The following is a 22,500-nucleotide window of genomic DNA, read 5'->3' as shown; positions in this document are numbered from 1 at the left end:
GGCGATCTTCCCACTGGACTGTCAGCTCCAGCAGCACAGCTTGTTTGGTGGACTCAGACACAAGGACAATGTCGGGTCTCAGGGTGGTGACTGCGATATGGCTGGGGAACTTCAGCTGGTTTTCAAGGTCCACCAACAACTGCCAGTCTTTTGCAGATGTCAGGATGCCTGCTGATGTTCTTCTAGCAGGAGTTGGCGTGTCCCCAGCTCTGACAAAGGCGATGGTTTTCTTGGAGGGGTGGAACTGTTTTGCCCATGCCAGTCCTGTGCTAATGGCTTCAACGATCGTCTTCAGGACTTGGTCATGCCTCCACCTGTACCTTCCATCTCCAAGTGCCTTTGTACAGCAACTGAGGATGTGTTCCAGGGTTCCTCACTTGGAGCACAGTGGGCATGCTGGTGTCTCTGCTATGCCCCATGTGTGCAGATTTGAAGGTCTTGGGAGCACATCATACACTGCCTGGATGAGAAATTTGATGCGTTGCGGTTTGGCTTTCCAAAGCTCAGCCCAGGTCACTCTCCTCTCAACCGCATTCTCCCATCTTGTCCAAGCTCCCTGTTGCTTCATTCCAACAGCCTTGCAGGTTCTTGTCTCCTCCACTGCCGCTCTCACCTCGCCCTGAACAAGACGTCGGCCTTCCTTCCCCCTAGTGTTCAGTTGGGGAGTTTGAAAGGATCCTAGCCCAGCTCGACCCCGTGTGACTGCTCCAACCAGGCTCCTGTGTCACAGCCTTGCATCTGCCTCTTGAACTGCTTCCTCTGCCCTCCATTTCCTGCCAGTCCTCACTTGGATCCCTGCTTTGGCCACCTTCGGATCACTTGAGTCCCTGTACTGTACCACTTCTCTGGCTCTAGATATCTTAAATTCCTCCTCCAAGGATTTGAAAGGCAACTGCAGTTTGTTGCTGTTCCCGTAGAGTGCAATGCTACTCAGGCTCTTAGGTAGTCCCAGCCATCTCCGGAGGTGGTTGCTGACCCTCCGCTCTAGGATCTCAACTGTCGAGATGGGGAACGAGTAGATGAGGAGGGGCCACAGGATCCTGGGAAGAATGCCACGCTGGTAAATCCAGGCTTTAAACTTCCCAGGTAAGCCTGACTTGTCCACGGATTTCAGCCAGCCATCCAACTCAGCGCATGTCGACTGGATGGCTTCTCTGAGATAGTTGGAATGGCCGTGCCTGTGATGTTAAACCAGAACTTGTCCTCCACCTTCCCCTTCTTCAGCACCATTGATCTGGATTTGGCGGGTTTGAAACGCATCCGGGCCCACTCCACCAACTTTTCAAGTCCCTTCAGAATCCAACGGCAGCCTGGGACTGATTCTGTCATGACTGTGAGGTCATCCATGAATGCCCTGATGGGTGGTTGCCTTTGTCCGGAATTTGTGCGGGGCCCTCTGCACTCTGGCTCAGCAGACTTGGTGAGCATGTTCATGGCTAGTGAGAACAGTGTCACAGAGATAGTACACCCTGTGATAATACCAATCTCCACTTTGTGCCAACTGGATGTTGTTGGTCCGTAAGAGACCCTCATCCTGAAATTGCTGTAGTAATCAGCAATGAGGTCTCTACACCTGTTGGGTACATGATGTTTCATCAGAGTGAGGTGAACGAGCTTGTGCGGAATGGAGCCGAATGCGTTTGCCAGGTCAAGCCACAGTACTGATAGGTTGTCGTTGTTCTCTCGAGCCTCCCGAACGAGCTGCGTCACTACACCGGTATGCTCTATACAATCTGACATTCCTGAAATGCCGCCTTTCTGGACAGATGTATCGATGTAGGTGTTCTTTGCCAGGTAGGTACACAGTTGTTTGGAAACGGCGCTGAAGAAAACCTTTGCCTCAACACACAGCAGGGAGATGATGTGGAACTGGTCTAGCTGAGTGGAGTTTTCCTCCTTTGGGATCTATACCCCTTCCGCCACTCGCCATTGCTCAGGGATCCTTTCTCCAGGAGACTCGCAGGATTTTCCACAGACGCTGCAGGAGTTTGGGACAGTTCTTATACACTTTGTATGAAGTGCCACTCGGCCCCGGTGCAGAGCTTGCCCTGGCTCTGCGGACAACCTCCCTGACTTCCTTTAGCTGCAGCTCCGACATATCAAACTGCATTTCTTGTTCAGGGGGGTCTATCAGGTTGTTACACTCTCCCAACTCCTGCTCTCTTGCGGGGTCACTGTACGTCTGCTTCAGATGTTGATCTATGTCTTCCTGCGAGGAGGCCAGTTTGCCACTGTGCTTCTGTCCCAGCAAAACCTTCGTGAACTTGAAGGGGTTAGCGATGAAAGCAGCACGTTTACGTGCCCTCTCGCGTCGCCGCCTCCGATGCCACTCTGCCCGACGGAGAATTCTGATCTTTTTCCGAAGGATGCACATCAGCTGGGCTAGGCCAGTGCGTTCCTCATGTCCTGCCGCCTTGTACTGGAACTTCAGCGCTTTCATCTCCTGCCTAATGTTGTGGATCCTTACAGCTCTGTGGTTCTTTGAGTACGTGGTGCCGGAGCTTCTCTTCTCCTCGCCGAACCGTTCAGATACAATGCTGACAATGATTGTTGTCATAGCTTGTAGCTTGCCGTCGGCTTCTCCCTTCGCTGTTGCCTACAGAATTTGGTCAACATCGTCATCGAGTTGCTTCCAGAGTGAGGTCATGCTAGCTGCAGGCCACTTGATCCGCCTCTGTTCAGACTTGATGCTCGAGGGATTAGTTTGCAACACATGGAGGTTCTGGGCACTATGGGGTGACTCCGGGCCTGGCACCTCCTGCGTCTCACCAGGTGTAACACCTGTGCGTTGTGTTGCTTCTGCTCCCATCAGGCACTTCTTCCTCGTTTGGTGGATCTTTAAGCCATGGATGTTCTTGCAGACTTTACCGCATGTACACTGCGCGCTCATAGTCGTTTGTCCGTTGCCTAGGTCTGTTAACGTTAAGTCCGTTCGACTGGGGTGCTCATCCTCCCCCCACTCAGGCTCATGTGTGTGTGTGTATATATATATATAAGGGGTGTGGGAAAAAATCGATTCAAATTCGAATCGCGATTCTCACATTGTGCGATTCAGAATCGATTCTCATTTTTAAAAAATCGATTTTTTATTTTTATTTTTTTTAATTTAAAAAAAAAAAAATTTAATTAATCAATCCAACAAAACAATACACAGCAATACCATAACAATGCAATCCAATTCCAAAACCAAACCCGACCCAGCAACACTCAGAACTGCAATAAACAGAGCAATTGAGAGGAGACACAAACACGACACAGAACAAACCAAAAGTAGTGAAACAAAAATGAATATTGTCAACAACAGTATCAATATTAGTTACAATTTCAACATAGCAGTGATTAAAAATCCCTCATTGACATTATCATTAGACATTTATAAAAAAATTATATAAAAGAACAATAGTGCCACAGTGGCTTACACTTGCATCGCATCTCATAAGCTTGACAACACACTGTGTCCAATATCTTCACAAAGATAAGATAAGTCATATTTTTGGTTCATTTAATAGTTAAAACAAATTTACATTATTGCAATCAGTTGATAAAACATTGTCCTTTACAATTATAAAAGCTTTTTACAAAAATCTACTACTCTGCTTGCACGTCAGCAGACTGGGGTAGATCCTGCTGAAATTCTATGTATTGAATGAATAGAGAATCCTTTTGAATCTTGGCAAAAATCTTAGCCACACGATTATCAAATGTAATAGGAAAATTAATTCATACTGACCAAACTGGCTTCATGGAAGGTCGACAATCTTCAGACAGTACAAGGAAATTGTTTAATGTTATTTACTATGCTAGAAGTCTCCCTTATCCCACAGCAGTATGTACTGTTGATGCGGAGAAGGCATTCGACCGCATAAACTGGTCATTTATGTTTTGCACATTACGTAAATTTGGATTTGGAGATAATTTTATACAATGGATTAAGATGCTTTATACAAGGCCCATGGCATCAGTCAAAACCAATAATCATATTTCAGAACCTTTTTTGTTAAAAAGAGGAGTAAAACAGGGATGTCCGGCATCTGGATTATTATTTAATTTGGTTATTGAACCCTTAGCTGCAAAAATAAGAAGTGAAAATAATATTCATGTTATAAAAATTGGCTCTCAGTATAATAAGCTATCGATGTATTGTGACGACATAATTCTCTACCTGTCACATGTTAACTCCTCTCTACACTATATCAATAATGTCATCACTGAATATGGGTGTTTATCAGGGTATAAAGTCAATTGGGACAAATGTGAAATATTACCACTGCAAGAAATCACAAGTTCAGAACTCCAAAATTGGGTTTGGTTTTGAAATTGTATTGCATTATTATGGTATTGTTGTGTATTGTTTTCATTTAAAAAAAATAAAAAATAAAAAAATCGTTTTTGAATCGAGAATCGTGTTGAATTGAAAAAAAAAATCGATTTTGAATCGAATCGTGACCCCAAGAATCGATTCTGAATATATATATATATATATATATATATATATATATATATATATATATATATATATATATATATATATATATATATATATATACACACTAGGTGTGGTGAAATGTGTCCTCTGCATTTGACCCATCCCCTTGTTCATCCCCTGGGAGGTGAGGGGAGCAGTGGGCAGCAGCGGTATATACCTTGTAACAAACCACATCGCCCTTCAGGTTAAGGTAAAGGAACTCAAAATAAATTAATGTAAAAATAATATAAATAATTAATATTTATAAGATGTTATTCCACTATTAAATTAATGAAAAGACAGCTTGTTAAATTATTCCCCCACACATAAATATTAATTTATCTTTTTAATTTGATTTAAATTTTATTGATTGCCACACAACAAAACATACCTCCAGAACAGTGTTCATTTTTAAAATTGAAAATGTTTTTGTAAAAAAAGTGACCGACAAATAAATTCATTTTGTTGGATGAATAAAAAGAACAATTTGTCTTAAAGTGAACATTAAATAATACTAAAAAATACATAATGATTAAAAATAAGTAGGTTGGAGTTCAAATCCCAGCCGAGTCATACCAAAGACTATAAAAATGGGACCCATTACCTCCCTGCTTGGCACTCAGCATCAAGGGTTGGAATTGGGGGTTAAATCACCAAAATGATTCCCGGGCGCGGCGCCGCTGCTGCCCACTGCTCCCCAAGGGGATGGGTCAAATGAGGACAAATTTCACCACACCTAGTGTGTGTGTGACAATCATTGGTACTTTAACTTTAACTTTTTAAATGTACACCTCCTGTAAAGTACTTTTCTTTATTTGTTACATTAAAATCAAAAAATATATTTTAAAATACCCCACTTTTGCATAGGATTATGTTTTTTCCCAATCAAAAAATATAGACAAAAATATAAAAAAAATTTAAATAATTGGAAAAAAAAACCAACAACAACCTTTAACTTAATTGTTTTTGTCTTTTTTTCACTGTTGTAAAGCACTTGGTGTTGCAACTTGGCACAAAAAGTTTGTGGACCCCTGCCCTACACATACCGGTACTGTACATAAATAAAAGATAAATGTGTTGAAAACTCCTCCTTGGGTGAGGTAAAAAAAAAAAGAAATGGCTCCAAAACCGCTTCATGTGACTCCAAGTTCCAATCGCACAAATACATTTTATTACTGTCATGTCTTTTGTATATTTTTTTACTTCTGGACAGGACAAACTTGCTAATTCCAGTCTTTGTGGTAAACTAATAGCCACAGCTTTTGATTACCTTCAAGTAGATCACAGCATCCGTGCCCACACCCTCCATAGAGTAGAGCTTCAGGTCCCCCTGGAAGTATCTGGCATAGAGCCTAGAAATTGGCAAACCGTAGCCAAAACCGGCCTGAATGCAGGATGAGAGGAGGCCATGTTATTAGTAACGTGTGATAGAGTTGGTAGAAGTAAAGTTAAGTTCATATGATTGTTTAAGCCTGTGAGATTACCAGCGGGACAGCGCCAGGCTCCAGGCTGGGCGTCGGGGCGGTGGAGTACATGTAGTTAAAAAGGCGGTCGATCTTCCTCAGAGGAACTCCTCCTCCTCTGTCGCTAATCTGGAGAAGACCCAAAAGGAAATATGAACACAAAGAACTGATTATTATTATTACATCTGATCTGATATGATTATATCCATGTCTAACTGACCTTTATGGACAGATCTTCGTTACCCAGAGTGACTTTTGCTTTCACAGGCGGTAATCCTTCCGCGCTGTTCTCATGAAGCTCCACTGTGGCTCTCATTGAGTTCTACAAAAAAAATGAATTAATTAAAAGAAGTAGGGTCAAATGCAGCATAATTATTACTGACCTTAAAAAGCTCAAACAGCATGTGGAAGAGATGTGAGGGCACGTACACGGCCTGGATGGACTTTTTAGGGGCCTTCACTAGAAAGTAACATGGGAGGGCGTTGGAAGTTTCGAATGTTGTCTAATAAAAACTGCTGGTTGGAGCTCAGCTCAAATCAGAGCAACCTTACTGTCCCAATTTTAAAAAAATGTAGCACAGTAGGACCTCAGTTTTTGTACGCCCTACTTTTCACTGTTTCGTACGGCAAAACATGGCGCCTAACAAACTACACTCGTCCCTCGCCACATCACAATGTTAAAGGCCTACTGAAACCCACTACTACCGACCACGCAGTCTGATAGTTTATATATCAATGATGAAATCTTAACATTATAACACATGCCAATACGGCCGGGTTAACTTATAAAGTGACATTTTAAATTTGCCGCTAAACTTCCGGTTCGAAACGCCTCTGAGGATGACGTATGCGCGTGACGTAGCCCGACGAACACGGGTATGCCTTCCACATTGAAGCCGATACGAAAACGCTCTGTTTTCATTTCATAATTCCACAGTATTCTGGACATCTGTGTTCGTGAATCTGTTTCAATCATGTTCATTGCATTATGGAGAAGGAAGCCAAGCAAGCAAAGAAGAAAGTTGTCGGTGCGAAATGGACGTATTTTTCGAACGTAGTCAGCCACAACAGTACACAGCCGGCGCTTCTTTGTTTACATTCCCGAAAGATGCAGTCAAGATGGAAGAACTCGGATAACAGAGACTCTAACCAGGAGGACTTTTGATTTGGATACACAGACGCCTGTAGAGAACTGGGACAACACAGACTCTTACCAGGATTACTTTGATTTGGATGACAAAGACGCAGACGTGCTACTGTGAGTATGCAGCTTTGGCTTTTTTTTGCGTATGTACGTAACTTTTTTAAAATATATAAGCTTTATGAACCTTGGGTTAGGTGAACGGTCTTTTGGGCTGAGTGATTGTGTGTGTTGATCATGTGTTTGAATTGTATTGGCGTGTTCTATGGAGCTAGGAGCTAGCAGAGGAGCTAGGAGCTAGCATAACACGTACCGTACCGTAAGTGCGCGTCACGTACGTAACTTTTTAAAAATATATAAGCTTTATGAACCTTGGGTTAGGTGAACGGTCTTTTGGGCTGAGTGATTGTGTGTGTTGATCAGGTGTTTGAATTGTATTGGCGTGTTCTATGGAGCTAGGAGCTAGCAGAGGAGCTAGGAGCTAGCATAACAAACACGCAGGTGTTATTATGCAGGATTAATTTGTGGCATATTAAATATAAGCCTGGTTGTGTTGTGGCTAATAGAGTATATATATGTCTTGTGTTTATTTACTGTTGTAGTCATTCCCAGCTGAATATCAGGTACCGTGAGTATGCAGCCTTGGCTGCTAAACATTCGATAACTTGACCGTATGTGCGCGTCACGTACGTAACTTTTTAAAAATATATAAGCTTTATGAACCTTGGGTTAGGTGAACGGTCTTTTGGGCTGAGTGATTGTGTGTGTTGATCAGGTGTTTGAATTGTATTGGCGTGTTCTATGGAGCTAGGAGCTAGCAGAGGAGCTAGGAGCTAGCATAACAAACACGCAGGTGTTTTTATGCAGGATTAATTTGTGGCATATTAAATATAAGCCTGGTTGTGTTGTGGCTAATAGAGTATATATATGTCTTGTGTTTATTTACTGTTGTAGTCATTCCCAGCTGAATATCAGGTCACCCCCGGCTCTCACAGCATCTTCCCTATCTGAATAGCTTCAACTCCCCACTAGTCCTTCACTTGCACTTTACTCATCCACAAATCTTTCATCCTCGCTCAAATTAATGGGGAAATTGTCGCTTTCTCGGTCCGAATCTCTCTCACTTCATGCGGCCATCATTGTAAACAATAGGGAACTTTGCGTATATGTTCAACTGACTACGTCACGCTACTTCCGGTAGGTGCAAGCCTTTTTTTTATCAGATACCAAAAGTTGCAATCTTTATCGTCGTTGTTCTATACTAAATCCTTTCAGCAAAAATATGGCAATATCGCGAAATGATCAAGTATGACACATAGAATAGATCTGCTATCCCCGTTTAAATAAAAAAAATTCATTTCAGTAGGCCTTTAAATATTGCAGCTTCAGCACATTGCAGATTTTTTTTTCAAAAGCATATCTTACTATGTTTTGGTCCTAAATTCAATATTTTCTAAAATAAAAATGGCTATCTAAACTAAAAATATCAATATTACAGTAGTGTTGACCACAGAGAGCGCGCTGCTCAGTATCGTAGCAACTGATTGGCTCACCTCAGGCAGTATTACTGTATTGGATTAAAAACGTGTAAAGGTGACTAAAGGGTGCCAGATTTTGAAAAACGTACTTAGAAGGCCATTAACAATTTATTCATGCCCTAGCTATGAAAATATTTGATTTGGTTGTTAATGATTCCTCCTTCTCGGAAATTAATTTACTGCAGTCATGTCCGGAAGCAAATAACAGCGATAAACAAGGTAGTACGTCTGTCCGCGATCAAATGCCTAAACAAAGAATTCCAAGTGTTGGTAACTCAGTCTTTAGGCTTTTTCTATCGTGGATGACCGCAACATAAGTCACCATCGGGTAGAGATGTTCACATTTCTTATCACGGTTATTTTGACCAAAAACATCACCGTAATTATTGTTATTATCACGGTATAGTTACGGTAATGCTCGCAAAAATACTGATAAATATTTAAAAATTTTACTTCAAATTATGTAAATAAATACATTTGCACAAAAAACGCTAAATATTGTTCTATTATTTGAGTTTGTATATTTTTTTATCTTCTTGTTTTAATTTGTGAAGGTTTTATTGGGCTTAACATTAAAGGCAAACCGGGTGCTTTTTTTAACAGGGAAAGACGTTATTTAGTGTGCTAGCTGTTTCACAAGGAAACGAGCAGTATCAGTGTGAGTTTTTCAAAGTGAGGTACAAATCATAGTTTCACGACCATTAAAATTTGAATACAGTGAGACGTTAACGTGTCTTGTACTCATGTTGGCATTTAAGCTATCTAGCGATTATTTACCATGAATTGATTAACGTGGACATTTAAACAAGTTGAAAAACGTATGCGGGTGTTACCATTTAGTGGTCAATTGTACGGAATATGTAATGTACTGTGTAAACTGTACAGTTTCATATAATGTATTCTCTTCCTTTGCAATCTACGAATAAAAGTTTCAATCAATCAATCAATCAGTCAAGCGCGCAAGCTGCTTTTCTATGAAATGAGCAGTATCACATGAGACTTTTAAAGTGAGGTACCAATCAGTTTTACAGCATTAACATTTGAATACGGTAATACAGTAAGACGTTAATGTGTCTTGTATTCATGTTATCATTTAAGCTAGCTAACGATTAGCTACAAAAATCGCTTAAATTTTCGTACCATTTGATCTTCGTCTGACATTTTGGAAGGAATGACTAACAAAACTTTTGGACTCATAAGAAATAACCCGAGTGACAACTCTTTTTAAAATCAAATAGCTGAGGTCAAATCGCTCTATGTAGATTTATGTAGATGTAGTTTATTTAAAAGGGACAATACATATTATTGAACATTTATCATGTAAATATGTGAGATTATAGCCAATGGCGATTATCCATACCAGCCCCTTTGGCAGATTGATGTTAAAATTAAGACAAACACATTCGAAACACAGACTACAATATGAACATGTACATTTCAAGGTTTAGTTCCCAAAGGTGCTGTTGTAAAACACTCACTGCCACAAACATACAAAATTGATTAGAGAAATATTTCATAATATGAACTTTAACACTTTATTGTATACCAGTGTCCTATGAATTATGATTACAGTTGTGACTCTCAATCAGCCTATCAAATGATGCTTATGTTCCAATGTATGTAGTTCCATGTTTGACACACGATATGTCACAATATATAACAATACATTTAATAATAATAATATTCCGCCAGAATGCAACTGGGATAGACTCCAGTACCCCCAGTGACCCTGAGAGGAACAAGCTGTAGAAAATGGATGGCTGGATGGATGGAATAATAATATATTTGGCCAATATCAGCAATAACTCTCCTGATTACTGAAAGAAATATATTTACCTTACTTTCTGATTCACTTTTATATTACAACATTTATTGGCTTATTGGTCACTGCTACATCTCTCATTTGACTTTTTAAGAAGGAAAAGAAAATTGTTTTATATTCTGGTCAATATGGTATCGTTCGATAAGGATGGGTACTGAATTTGGTGCTTTTATAGTTATGATCCGAAGTCCTTTGGTCCTACCTGGTACTGATTTAAATTAAATCAAACGGATCCATATTTCGGTACCTAAATGTTTACGTGACGTCCGGCTCATGGATTTGGCCGGGAAACAAGCAGCCACGGAGTCGGACCGCCTCTCAGTAATGTTACTGAAAAGTATAGTAAGGCTTCATTTTTCAAAATGCGCTAGCTCCAAGATGATTAGCCATAGACGTGCAACCTATGAGAATTTGCAATTTCAACACCACCATATTTGGTAATCAAAACTTTAACTAAGATGCCCATTACAATCAAACTACATACAATAGGTACAAACACTTTGTGGGGTGCAACAAAAAACTAAAAAGAAAAGACTGGCACATTGAACTTATGGGCAAAGACTACTTATTGGCAAAGGCAACACACTGTTGCCATCTAACGTCTTGGAAATAGAACTCCTTTCAAAGTCTACCATATAATACTTGCAAATGAGACACAGAAGTGTAAAAAAAACAGGATGACTGGACAGAATACAGTAGGTCAGTGCTAAAGGTTAATTCATATATATTTGTAAATAATTAACGTTTCTTCACACATTTGTACAAGCACAAAATTATTTTTTACTGTTGTTGAGTACCGTTATCGATTCCCAGGTATCTGGAATTGGTGCCGTATTGATTCAAATGTGAAAGGTACCCATCCCTATTGTTCGACAAACTAATTAATTTGTATCGTTATTGGGTTCCACCATGCTTGTGATAACTTGAGGTGCAGAAGGCTTTACTTTGACTCAACTTTTTCTCAATAATTTGGGACTTCATCATAGTCATATTGTATTACTAGTAGGGCTGGGCGATATATCGATATACTCGATATATCGCGGGTTTGTCTCTGTGCGATATAGAAAATGACTATTTCGTGATATTCGAGTATACGTTCTCACGCAGTTGCTTTTAGCTGCTGGCATTACACTACAGGCTCTTCTCACTCTTTCTAGTCTCTCCTTCCCACAGAGACTTAAACAAGCGCACCTTCTTACATACGTCACATACTGTCGCGTCATACGCCCTCGCTGAGCAGAGAAGTAGCATCATGGGTAACATTAGCTGTGACGGTGCGGTGCGAATGGTAATACGAGAGAAAGAAGGTGCGAATCTGGTAACAAATGAAAGAATAATTAATTCCCAAGAAAAACAGCATGTGGTCCATCGTCTGGTGGTGGTTTGGCTTCAAGTGGGAATATGTCGAACAGACAACCGTAATTTGTCAAGTGGGGGGCAAAAGCGTAGCTGCGTAATGCTACAAAGAGTAGCATTACTGCTAATATGTAGCATCATTTGAAAAGTCACCCACTAGAGAATGAAGAGTGCTTGAAACTCCGCATGTCAACAGCTCTGTTCGGTGCCACACCAACAAAATGCAGAGGCAACCATTTCCATATCAACACCGTATGAAAAAAATAGGCCACGACATAAGGAGATAACGTCCGCAGGAACCTAAGACATAGCGAAGGACGGACACAATTTGATTTCCTATTATGCAGCTCATTTTTATTTGACAGTTATTTCAATATCTTGTGTGACATCACGCACAAAAGTGCACTTTATTTGTTTTAAACTATTGTAGTGGCGTTCTGTACAAAAAGGGCACTTTAATTTAGTGTTGTTTTGATATGTCATCTTAGTGACATCATGCACAAAAGTGCATTTAAAATGTCTCTGACAATCTTGCACTTTCTGTTTTGAAATTACATGAATGTTTGTGCCACTGCTTAATAACTGTTTAATGAATACAGTTTTGGTCAATTGACTTAGTTGGGATTTCCCTCTCTGCATGAAAGTTTAAAAGGAGCATATATTAATGCAGTATGAACAAGAATGTTTTAATGTAGACACATAGAATCATCATACTGCTGTGATTATATGCATCAAGTGTTCATTCAAGGCTAAGCAAAATATTGCGATATATATCGTGTATCGCGATATGGCCTAAAAATATCAAGATATTAAAAAAAAGCCATATCGCCCAACCATAATTACTAGCATTATTGCACAGCAGTCTTACTGTCAAATTCTTCAATGCGGAGCTCGGGAGCTGCCAAGTAGTACTTCTCACAGAGCATTTTGGCCATGTCATAAGCATCTGATGGATGAAGCACAGAGTGAGTAAATTATGACAGACTTATTAAAATATGACATCTGTCAACTCACCACTGACAACCTCAGCCACACAGCAGTTAGGATCGATGCTGCCGATGTGTTTGGGAAGAGCCGGGTTGGTGTCGTTACCAAACAGGAGAGCTGCACAGCAGTGAGGACACAAAGGGAGTGAGTTTCACACACACACACACACACACACACACACACGCACACACACACACACACACACACACACACACATCATCCGTACTAATCCAGTTTCATTACTCACTGTGCTGATTGATGAGCATGCGAAAGGAGATGCGGTTTGTGTAGAAGCGGTCCAGGAAATACTGGATGTTGCTGCTGATGAAGGGGTCAAAGCCAAACTTAGCCTTGTACTCGATTACGCCCTGCGCCATAGTGGGAACCACGTCGTTGTGGCGGTTACGGATCTCGATCAACAACTCCAGAAAGCTGAGAGGGAATAAAGTTGTCATGTCTCAATACTAAAAAGACTCCCTTATCCAAATTCCTGGACGCTATTATTAGTCATGTGTGTAAATACACGTTACCTGCATACTCTATCTACACTACATGGACAAAAAGGCTTGGGACACATCTTTATGAATTTAGGCGTTAGAAATAACTATAAAATAAAATAATTACTTGAAAAAATACAAATTTTCTACTTAGTACTCAAAATAAAAAATCCAGAATTACTTTAAAAGTCCATCACCTGCATAATTGTATTTACTTTTATTTATTTATTTATTTAAAAAACAGATTTTGTTTGGAATTGTAATATTTATTTTGATACATATTTTTTTATTTATATCAAAATAATTGTTTTATTATTATTTCAATTATTTAAAAAATGCCCACTTCCTTTATAGCACTTATAGTTTTATTCATGAATTAATATAAATAAATACAAAATACATCTTATAAAGATTTTTTTTTTAAAATACCCACCTCCTCTGTAACGCTTTAAAATAATTTACAAATAATTTTAAAAAATACCAACAGACTCTATATTACTTTTTTAGTAATAAGAAAAAACTTCAATTAAAAAAAACACGATCTCTATAGTACCTTTTTTAATAAATTAACTAATACATATAAATACAAATAAACACCTTAAATATATCTTAAAAATATCCACCTTCTCTATTGCACCATTTACAAAAAACATTAAAAAAATACCCACAGTCTTAATATTACTTTTATTTTAATAATAAGTTATTAATTTAAAAAATACCCACATTTTCCATATTACTTGTATTTTTTAATAATTAATTAAGTAATAAAAATAAACATACCTACCTCTTACATATATACTTTTTATTCAGAAAAAACATTTATAATTTATAAATAAAACTAAATTAAAGATGTTTATTTAAATTAATGTATATTTTAATTATTGAAAAAATATTTTAAATAATTTTTATTCAATAATTAATACAATTTCAAAAAGGGACTGACCGCTTTCATATTACCTAAAAAAAACAACAACAAATGGTTAAAAAATACCCACCACTTCTATGCTTTTTTTATTCATAAAAACCTTTCCTAATTTAAAAATACCCACCTTCTCCAAAGTACATTTCTTTTAATTAATACATATCTTTTTATTAATTAAAAAATACCCACCTACTATTAGGTAATTTTCTTTTATTCATTAATTAAAAACTGTTAATGAACATATTTTAAAATATACATTTTTAAAATCCCCACCTCCTCTACACTACACCACTAAACTTAAAAAAAATAATTCTAAAATGCTCTCAATAATAAATGTTGTTTTATTCATAAATTAATAATATAAATAAAGAATACATTTGTGAATTAAAAAATAAAGTTTTTTGTTTTTTTTAAAAAGAGGAAAAATAAATGGTTAAATAATATTGAAAAATGCTTTAATATTAGGAAAATTGACAAAGAAATTCCGGATCCACACCCTTATCAGAATCACCAAAACAGGTTTACCCATGGAAATGTAGGTAGTTTTGGTTCAGTCTTACCTAATGGCATACATTTTGGAAAATGGTATGCTTCTACTTTAAGAATTCCAAGCAAAGTCCCCAGACTTTCAGATTAAATAAAACAAAGATTATGGGCCAATGACCTCTGACCTCACATATATAATCAAGTTTGGGCCAAAATTCCCCCAAAACAAATCATCCAAAAAGGGAAGACCAATTCCATATTTTTACTACTTGACCCAATACTTTATTCCGTAATGTATGAGTGCTGATAAAGATGGCGTGCTCATGAAGCCATAAAGTTGCACCCTTCATGACTTGACTCACTCATTCAGAGCGTGAGGATCCTCAGGCTTTCTGTTCTCATAGTCCAGCAGCTCCACAAAGCTCTGCATGTACCTAATAAAACGGGCAAAAGGGCAACTTTGTATCAAAAACCCTATCCAGCGGCTGTTATATTTATTGTGTATAATAAAAAGGTGGATTACCATTTCTGAACCAGGCGGATGGATGTCTGGCTGAGCAGTTTATCTGGCAGCAGGTTGACTTCCCGCATGGTGTTGGCCAGACGCACGGGCAGCTCCTTGCGTAGGAACATGTACGAGGTTTTCTCACAGGCATTCTCTCTACCTGGAAGTTAAGTAACTAAAGTTATTCTGTGAGGCACTTCTGATAAAAATACAGTGTGTCCGAGTCTCTCCAGGGCATTGGTATGCGTGAGTGGCAGGTAGAAAACCTCTGACTGAGGCAGGAAAAATTTAAAATAAAGTTTAATATTCATCCACTGATCTGTTATAAATGTATTTTCTGTATGATTCCAGTTGTTTTCTTTAATTAATACATTTGCGCATTTCCCAATCAAATCATCTCACTTCTGAATGTGCAATCCCTGACAACCTTCCCGTTTCTTAGCATGTCACCAATATTATATTTGCAGAAATATTTACTACACACCAGCCTGTGAAATGTCTTTAGTAGACACGTGAGACATTTTTATTCTTGCTGATCGGAAAATAAGCTGCAGAGAAACATCTTAAGTAAGGCAGATATGATATGAAAAAAATTAAGAACATTTTTATGAATTCTATTATTATATTTTATTTATGCATTTAATATTTTTATTATCATATATATAATAAATGGGGCAAAGTACATCATGAAATCCATCACACGTCACTGGTTTGGCGCCCCCTGTTGGTACGCGTGTATAAATTCTAGCGCCGACTATAAGAAGACTTTTGTTTATGGAAAAAAACCTGTTGGATCAATGCAGTAATCCATTCATTCTTAATCGGTGGTGAGCAAGCTACACAAAGTGCTAGGTAGCAAAACCTGTGTTTAAATAAATACAATTGTATACAAAGTTTATACATGTAAGCTAAGATAGGCTCCAGGTTGATTGGCAACACTAAATTGGCCCTAGTGAGTGAATGTGAGTGTGAATGTTGTCTGTCTGTGTTGGCCCTGCGATGAGGTGGCGACTTGTCCAGGGTGTACACCGCCTTCCGCCCGAATGCAGCTGAGAAAGGCTCCAGCAACCCCCGCGACCCCGATGTGGAAAAAGTGGTAGGAAATGGATGGATGGATGCGCGTTTGCCCCGTCAGCAACCGTATATATGTAATATAATAAAAGATATTCAGGATTTCCTTCAAGATTGCAAGTTACCTGTGAAGTATGGGCATGGTTAGGGGCATGATGGGGGCATGGCCACCATGACGTCGTCATATAATTTGCTATGATATGATTTTCTTTAAAAAGGTTAAAAAAACAAATCTGTGTTACTATTTATTAATATTAAATATATTATTTATATATGTTTTATATTATATAATTCTGCTTTGTTTTCAATTGTAGCTGTTTATTGTACAATGTACTTTGTTGAGAATTTTTCGAGTGCCTCGAGACTTTTAGTGACTTTTTGAAGTGTGAAGTGAAGTGAATTATATTTATATAGCGCTTTTCTCAAGTGACTCAAAGCGCTTTACATAGAGAAACTCATTATCTAAGTTACATTTAAACCAGTGGGTGGCACTGGGAGCGGGTGGGTAAGCGTCTTGCCCAAGGACAGAACGGCAGTGACTAGGATGGCCGAAGCGGGTATCGAACGCGGAACCCTCAAGTTGCTGGCACAGCCGCTCTACTGACCAAGCCACGCCACCCTCTTTATTCAAAACAACTAGCAACAAATCTAGCATATTTTATTATAGAATGTACTTGTGTTTAGAGACTATTTCTGTCCCTTAATGTAGCACTGCTGTTCCAGTTGGATTTTCTCTCCTTAAAAGCCGCCACCTTCATATTAATATTTGAACATTTTGTAGATTGCTGTCCGCGGGTATATCTCGGATACATTAAAGTACGTCCAAGATCGATCGCAGACATGCTGACTATGCTCCAGACAACCCTGTGCGTCTTGTTGACATAGTCACAAGATCCAGTGTCACCATTTTGTTGGCGGTCTTATTTATGTCAGAGTCGTGTATAAAGAGAGTATGTGCTGGGCGCGGATGCATGCTATTGCTGTTGTTGTGACGTTAGTTTTTCTGACAAAATAAACCAAAATAATACAACTATATATAGTTCTAAACAGACTCCAGCTCATAAACTTACAATAAAACATGCTTTTATTTTGTGACAGTGAAAGTATAATTTTGCAGCCGTATTTGACGCACTCTGTTGCTACATTCCTGCAGTGTTTGGTGACCAGCAGGCACTCTAACGCGAAACCGATAAACGTTAAAAAAAAATACACAGAATGACCAAAAAAATTACTTATTTCCTCCATTTTGCCAATATCTTCATTAGCTTTGGACCAAGAATCACTGAGAAATTGTGACTTTTGTGTGAAGTATACCAAGTGTGGTGGCTGCCTCCAAAGTGTTTGTAATTACTATATGTATTACTCATTATGTAGTATTATAACTGATCTTTCTTTTTTATTACATGGTAAGTGAATGAGTGTACTTTTGTAGTTGTTTCCACATATTTCTGCACAATAACTCAAATATGGTAACACTGCGAGCAGTCGAGAATATGGAGTGTTTTTTGGTCCAGAACATATTTTGCTTTATTTATTATTGACGTATTTCTTGCCACTTTATGTTGTATATTTCTTATGAGAGTTTCAGTTCATTTTCTCTTCTATTATAACACCCCAAATTTGGTTTGTTTTACTCATTCAATGTCCGTATATTTGTGTTTGTGTTTGACTTTCTTTTCTGCTGCTATCGAATGACATTATTTTAGTTTTAATGAGATTCAAAGATTGTCTGTTTTTCTCAAACCATCTCCTAAATGTATTAGTTTATTCTATTATTTTAATTAGCTTTTGTGTGTTTTCTCCTGAACAAAACGCAGATGTTTACCTTGCACAAGACATTGTATTTGGTGGGTCTCCATTGTTGTTCACAAACCTTTTCTTCCCATACTTGTCTTCTTTATAGGTTGTTGGGAAAGCAATGTAAAAGCTTTCCACAATTTTCGCAGATGGAGTCGCTCCATGCTGCACAACAGAGCATTTTTACACGTTGAAAAAATAACGAGAAAGCTCAGCAAACTCATAGCATCAGCTCAAAGTTGGCAGCAGTCATGGCGCCCTGTAGTCACTTGAGTGCCTTTTGACCAATCATTGAGGAGATCGCCTGAAACCAAGTCGACCATACTCTCTTCATACACAACTCTGATTTCCGTGGCTCTACTTCAACACTGTCTTTTCTAACCATCATCTTTGTTGTACCGGTAGTTTTTAGCGCTTCCATAGCGAGTCTACTGACAGATAGAAACTACAACTGTACGCTACTTTATATTAGAAATGGCAACAGGGGAGGATGGATTTCCCACAACAACAGGATAGAGAAAAAGAAGGTGCCTATTGACTACAGCGCGGACTACAATGGCAGATGCGCGCTATTTTTGTGGACTTATGCAGATCCCAAGTACACGTCAGCAGCTACCAATAAGTTTAAAAAAAAATTGGTTTTGCATAATATTGCAAAACAAAATGCCAGATATTATTCCTCATTATCTGGCGTCTGCCATTTTTGTGTCCTTATACACACACAAAATAATAATACCCGTCCGTATGTTGAAGCACAGTAAGTCTGAATACGGTAGCAGTAATGGTTTGCGTTCCATCAAGCGGTGCTGCTTTGTAGCTTACCAAAAACGTACTGAAATATTTTGACAGCTTTTTGAGCACAGTGTGTAAAGGTCTATATTATCAATGAAACAAAGTTTTGGTCTTGCTTGCTTACGGGTACTTGCTCGTGTCACTTATTGAACAGGCGTCAACCTGCAGTCCACACGTATCTCTTCTGTGTGACTGCCATCTACTGGTCACACTTATCATTAAACCATGTACCACGTAAAATTGCTTCAATGTCAGTAATCACAACCAGAATGAATATATACCGGGTTAAAAGACGCACAGTCGATTTTTGAGAAAATAAAAGGATTTTAAGTGCACCTTATAATCCCAAAAATACGGCAATTTGCTTTGTCGCCTATAACACAAATCTAGAATGCAAATGTTTTGCTCAGATAGTTTAGCATATATTGACCTACAGTACATTAGATTGCTTTTAGCATCTTGTTGAAAACTCAGATTTAACATAAGTTGAAAATACTAAATCAATAAGAAGGTTCTTACAGTTCATCGTCTGTAGGAATGACGACATCTAGTTTCCACGCTCCTATGTGTTTTATCTTGAACTCGCTATCAATTATTTGCTAAATCAAAACCAGACAATAGGTCACACTACAGACGCTGCCACACACACACACACACACTCACACACACACTCACACTCACACACACACACACACACACACACACACACACACACACACACACACACACACACACACACACACACACACACACACACACACACACACACACTGGTTATCATTTGGAATGGGGACCAAGTTTTTGATCATCACTTGTGGGGACCACCCTTTCTACAGATTGTGGAGGCATAAAAAAATGAGGTAAAATGGCCACTGCCCAGTTAGCCCATACACGTCTTTAAATCTCTGGATTGATGAAGTAATGTGCTGATCATTCTTACTGGGGAAAAAGAGTTAATATGGTTCATGGGGACCAAATTTAAATAATTTTGCATAATTCACACAAATTTGTACGTGACTACTGAGGACCATTTAAAAAAAAAAAAAAAATTCTAATTAAATATGACATGATCCTCAGAATACAGCACTACAGCTGTCCTCTTATAGGAAGTTTCACCACTTAAATGTTAAAGCAAATCTTGCATCTTCTGTGACATTACTGGAAACTGTTATTTAGCAGTAATGAAGTTGTCTGCAACTCATATATAGAAGGATGGAAAATTCTGAATGTGAATCATACTTTAAGGTAAAAATGTTTTATAATCATGCTGTATGAAAATTTAATCCTAAGGAACACTAAACCAGATTTTGTTTGTGGAAAAATATATTAGTTTGAACTAAGGATGGATACCATACAGAATCACAGTACTATTAATGCCAGGATAACAAATGTTTCACTTTTCAAGAAAATAAATGTTCTCTTTTACCAATATTTGAAACACGTAAACAAATAAGTAAACATGTTTTATGGGCCAAAGCTTAAAAATCACTTAGGCATCTTCAGAATGGATCTGACTATCATTTAAAAAGGTTTCCCTTTAGGGGACCTGTTTTTTTGTCCCCATACCGTCAGAGGTCCCCTAAAGGTGACTGTGTAAACAGAGCGATGTCCCCATTAAGTAAGCATTGCCAGAACACACACACACACACACACACACACACACACACACAGAGCAACACACTGTGTTTTGTGACGTAAAGGCCCGACTCATAAGACATCACAGACTTGCTTGAGAACAATTCAGAGAGAGTGTCACGGGAAGGTCCTGGAAAATACTCAGGAAGAGGTCATACTTTGCGAATGTCTCGCTCTAAAAGGACTTTATGTAAACATTAGTCATTAAGCCATGTATGCATGTTGAGTTGAGTTGAGTTTGAGTTTATTTCGAACATGCAAGCATACAACATGATACATCACAATTTCCAGTTTCTCTTTTCAACATGTTCGAAACAACATGTACCGGAGAGGTTCATCTTTTGGGAGCACTGACCAATATTGTGTTGCTTTCGATTTGAGAAACACCATGATATTGCAGAAATAAAAGAACTTTGGCTCAGCTTCCTGTCATTCAGTGAGCTGAAAGAATAGGATGTGGCTTGTTAATCATAAAGCAACAATAAACTGCCCTGAGATTGCACTTCTTGTAATAGTTCCTGCCTTGTGCACACATGTATGAATGTTGCGTATCTGTTACCTGCGGGTCTACTAACGACATTGTCACATAAACGCAGCGCGGCCTCCTTGACGTTGCCGCCGCGAGAAGAGATGACATCACGCAAACGATCGTCTTTAATCACACATGGATTAAGGAGATCTTAGAGAACTGCTGGATAGTTGTAGTTAACGGTTATCTTGACTTTCACTATTTGTTGTCTGTTTCAGAGTGAACACAACCAACTGTATTTTATTATTCCTACTCAACATTTTTTTTAAAATTATGAATTGTTCTTACTATCATGTTCATACACCATTCATTAGGTACACATGCACAACCTAAAGACTTCCAAGACAAAACCTAAAGAGGGCATTTGATACCATTAGTCATGACGCTCTCATCTCAAAATTGTCAGGATTCAATTTCTCTCCTGATGCTATAGATTGGACGAAGTCCTATTTAGTTAGTAGCATTTAGTTTAGATAATAAATAGTCATACATGGTGTAGTGGGTAGAGCAGCCGTGCTAGAAACCTGAGGGTTGCAGGTCCGCTACCCGCCTCTTACCATCCAAATCGCTGCCACCAACACTTCACCCTTGCCTCCTGTGCCGCTCACACTTGTGAGTGAATGAATGATGAATGATAGGTGGTGGTCGGAGGAGCCGTAGGCGCAAACTGGCAGCCACTCTTCCGTCAGTCTACCCTAGGGCAGCTGTGGCTACAAAAGTAGCTTACCACCACCAGGTGTGAATGAATGATGGGTTCTCACTTCTCTGTGAAGCGCTTTGAGTGTCTAGAAAAGCGCTATATAAATCTAATCCATCATTATTATATATTGGAATATGGGATCAATTATTTAAATTTGTTTTAACTATGAAATTAACCTAAAATATTACTTATTTTGTCTTTGTGGAAAATATTGGACACAACGTGTTGTCAAGATTATGAGATGCGATGCAAGTGTAAGCCACTGTGACACTATTGTTAATTTTTTTTAATGTTTTTATTTTATTTTTTATAAATGCTGTGATGATAATGTAAATGAGGGATTTCTAATCACTGCTATGTTAGAATTCTTATTAATATTGATACTGTTGTTGATATTATTGATTTTTGTTTGACTACTGTTGGATTGTTTCGTGTAATGTTTGTGTGTACCCTCAATTGCTCTGTTGATTGTTATTCTGAATTGGTTTTGGAATTTCAATTGTATTATTATTTTGTTGTGTATTGTTTTGTTGGACTGACTAACAATTAAAAAAAAATCTTATTTAGATGATAGACAAGCTGTCAGGGCTAAAAATGAATTGTCCTGTCATCTTGCTAATGACGTCAGTGTGCCACAGGCTTCAATTCTGGGACCACTTTTTTATTTAGTCTCTAAATCAATGACCTGCCATCTGTGTGCTCTGAATTTAACTGTCTAATATGAAATGAAACAAAATAAAAAGCATCTTGGAAGATGTAGATCATATTCATCCACTAAAAAATTTCACTAACTG

The 22,500-nt window shown here is 38.4% G+C and overlaps 1 protein-coding gene across 1 annotated transcript in view; it reads right to left on the bottom strand.

Annotated features, from left to right (window-relative positions):
- The window catches only part of pdk3a (pyruvate dehydrogenase kinase, isozyme 3a), a 33,247-nt gene that overhangs the window by 6,784 nt on the left and 3,963 nt on the right, over positions 1–22,500 (bottom strand). Inside the window, exons 2-10 of the mRNA XM_062021119.1 lie at positions 15,201–15,342; positions 15,040–15,111; positions 13,020–13,204; positions 12,800–12,889; positions 12,654–12,731; positions 6,312–6,388; positions 6,149–6,250; positions 5,950–6,057; positions 5,736–5,849 (exon numbers count right to left, since the gene is read on the bottom strand). Of these exons, the coding sequence (XP_061877103.1) occupies positions 5,736–5,849; positions 5,950–6,057; positions 6,149–6,250; positions 6,312–6,388; positions 12,654–12,731; positions 12,800–12,889; positions 13,020–13,204; positions 15,040–15,111; positions 15,201–15,342 (968 nt within the window). The remainder of the gene's footprint in view (positions 1–5,735; positions 5,850–5,949; positions 6,058–6,148; positions 6,251–6,311; positions 6,389–12,653; positions 12,732–12,799; positions 12,890–13,019; positions 13,205–15,039; positions 15,112–15,200; positions 15,343–22,500) is intronic.

Source organism: Entelurus aequoreus, linkage group LG15 (assembly GCF_033978785.1).
Source record: "Entelurus aequoreus isolate RoL-2023_Sb linkage group LG15, RoL_Eaeq_v1.1, whole genome shotgun sequence".
NCBI classification, from domain to species: Eukaryota; Metazoa; Chordata; class Actinopteri; order Syngnathiformes; family Syngnathidae; genus Entelurus; species Entelurus aequoreus.
Note: the sequence above shows the minus strand (reverse complement) of the source record. Positions and strands in the feature narration are given on the sequence as shown.